At 32.0% G+C, this 3,110-nt stretch overlaps 1 protein-coding gene across 1 annotated transcript in view; it reads left to right on the forward strand.

The window, feature by feature from the left end:
- The first annotated feature begins 1,686 nt into the window (after nucleotides 1-1,686).
- Nucleotides 1,687-3,110, forward strand: part of LOC125845981 (uncharacterized) — a 10,468-nt gene continuing 9,044 nt past the window's right edge. The window contains exons 1-3 of the mRNA XM_049525456.1: nucleotides 1,687-2,513; nucleotides 2,588-2,701; nucleotides 2,854-3,106. Coding sequence (XP_049381413.1) covers nucleotides 1,687-2,513; nucleotides 2,588-2,701; nucleotides 2,854-3,106 — 1,194 coding nt within the window. The remainder of the gene's footprint in view (nucleotides 2,514-2,587; nucleotides 2,702-2,853; nucleotides 3,107-3,110) is intronic.

The following is a 3,110-nucleotide window of genomic DNA, read 5'->3' on the forward strand; positions in this document are numbered from 1 at the left end:
CCCCCCCCCCCCCCCCCCAACCCATTTTTTTGTAATTTTGTACACTTTTTTGGCTTACGTGGCATCAAGATATCTCCCATGTGCCTCAATTGCGTGGAATCAGGGAGTGTGCCACATAAGCCAAAAGGTGTACAAAATTACAAAATATATGATTTCAGGTGGGTAATAGAACCTTAGTTTAGTTAAGTTGTGTCTCTAAAATTTCGATTATAGTCTATGAGTTACTTATGCCTTATCCCTAAAAACAAGGATAAAGACAAATGTACTATGATCAATCAAACTCCTTTTCTTTGTGGCTAAATTGGTATATCAAAAATAAATTAGAGAGTAGAAATTATGCTAAGAATAAGGACAACAATAAGAACAATTATCCTAGTTTCACATGGTAGGAGTAAAACTGATTACACAATACACATTATCCTTTTCAACTCACTTATGCCTTTACACTAAGTATGTTATTCTTATTGCTGTTATTGTAAATTGTATGAAGAACAAGGATAATAATAAGTGTAAATATAATGACAAGTAAAAATAAGAGCAAGAAATAATTAGAAGATGAATCTTTTGTATTATTAGAGCTTTTCAATGATGTTTTTCTTACAAGTAGATGAGATCATATTTCTCTCCTGCAAGGGTTTACATTAAGATGCTATTATGTGTCAAATTTCAACCAGTCCTTGTGCCAAATTCGAATTTCTCCTCATACAATGTCAGCAATTTTATTTTTTTTAATTATGAGAATCTAGTCTATCTAAGATGCAAGCAACCACTAATGCTTGTATTAGAATAGACTTTCTACATCACACGGTCTCTTCGGCTACGATTTTTTTTTAATTATGTGTGAACACAATGTTTAATGTATTAAGTTGTCTTTAGATCTAGTCTATGTAGACTTTTGTACACAAAATATTTTATGTACTGGACTATTTTTTTAATTTAATCTATGTAGACTTTTGTATTTAACAATATTTTGAGTGGTGCATCAAAGTTAGGAATTGCAAGCGTGTAGTTTCCCTTTTCAATACACTACATCTAAAAATCTAAAGCATCTATAACATATACTGCTGCTTTATCAAAGTTATTAACATTTTCTTATGTGATGTGGTCATGTTGCACAAAATATATTTCTTAGAGAAAATATTGACTACAATTATTGGCCCTACTTTGAGATTATTGTAAAGTCAAGGGGCATAAAATTATTGAAATTGCAAATTTTCTTTTCTTAAGGGACTTTCGTTTCAATAATTAAGAATTTTTTAATTTAAAAAATCAAACTTTTCGACTTTTTAACAATTGGGTACAAGAGATTAATTTTTATCTTCTCTTTCATTATATTCTAATTATCCTCACCATAAAATGGAAAAGAACATTAAATGTTCATTAAATGTTAATTGAATATGGATGTGCACGGAGCAGGTAGGTACCTCTCTGAGTTCTCTATATAATAAGCCAATTTGATTCACTTTTCTTCATCCCAGTCTTTGATTTTTAACTTTCTACCCACTAATTTTTTTTGGTTATTTCCTTCATAAATCAGCCCCCTTTTTGATCTTTTTCCTCACTCCTCTCTTACAGAAAATATCCTTAATTTTTTAATAAACACATTTTTAAAGTTCTTAAGGATTTTCTTGCCCCTATTCCATTTTTCTACAGTTAACTAGATATAATTATATATATAGATTTAAAATGGAGGATAATGATTGGGATTTAAGCGCTGTAGTAAGAAATTGTAACATTAATAAGCCTAACGATGTTACAGTTCCTAACTCAGGCTTGGTGACTTCTGAAAATGATGATTGGAATATTTTTTTTGACAAAAATGTTGCTGCTGACATACCTAATTTTAATGATTTATCTGAGATTTTCTCTATTGATTTTTCAGTTGCTCACCAGAAAAAATCAAATGACCATGTCATAATCGCGGACCAAAATAATAACCGAGAGATGTACTTACATCCCATTCAACCAAATCAATCTAGTCAACAAATCATTCTTCCTCCAATACCAACAACAATAACGTGTGTGCCAACAACGACTATAACACCACAAGAGTCGATTTATCTACAACAACAGCTTGAAAAATCAAATGATCAGATTATAATTATGAATCAAAATGGTAATCCAAAGATGTACTTAGATCCCATTCAACCAACACAATTTAGCCAACAAATCTTTCTTCCCCCGTTACCAACAACGATAACGTGTATGCCAAGAACAACTACAACACCACAAGAACTGATTGGTCTACAACAACAATTTGAAAAATTAGATGATCAGGTCATAATCATGGACCAAAACAAAAACCAAGAAATGTACTACAATCCCATTCAACCAACTCAATTTTGCCAACAAACTTTTCTTCCTCCATTGCCAACAATGATAACGTGTGTGCCAACAACTACTACAACACCACAAGAATCGATAGATCTACAACAACAACTTGTGATACAAGATCAGGTTTATCCTAATTTCACTATGCCCATGCCGACTCCTCTGATCAAAACTTTTAAAAGGTAACTATTTCCTCTGTTAAATTTTAAGTGTGCGTGTTTAGAGTTTAATTTTAATACTTTTGATTTGAAATCAGAAAAAACCAGTCAACAAGAGTTGTCTATGAAGTGTTGCAAGAGGAACTCATAGGTGATAAATGGGCATGGCGTAAGTATGGTCAGAAGTCAATCAAAGGTTCTCCATTCCCGAGGTTTGCTCTCTTTATCATTTTTTCATAGCGTAGAAAATGTTGTTTAGTTCTCAATTTTTGTGATAAAAAGTAGTAAAAACTATTAATGGTAAATGTAGACAAATGTAATATTTGATCAGTACTAATTATATTTTGTGTATATGATATATCAGGAACTACTTCAAATGTAGTACATCAGGATCCTGCAAAGCAACAAAAATAATTGAGAAAAGCCCAAAGAATGAGAACTATTTTTTGGTGTCCTATTCTGATGAACACAACCATGATCCTCCTACATATCGTAGATCTCTTGCTTTATACAACAGTAGTTCCAAACGCAAACTTCCAAAAAGTATAAATATTGTGCCCAAAGCGTTAAACTTGAATGCATCATCGTCCTCGTCCAAGCGTGCTAAGCGTTTCAAAGTTG

The sequence above is a fragment of the Solanum stenotomum genome, chromosome 11, assembly GCF_019186545.1.
Source record: "Solanum stenotomum isolate F172 chromosome 11, ASM1918654v1, whole genome shotgun sequence".
NCBI lineage: Eukaryota > Viridiplantae > Streptophyta > Magnoliopsida > Solanales > Solanaceae > Solanum > Solanum stenotomum.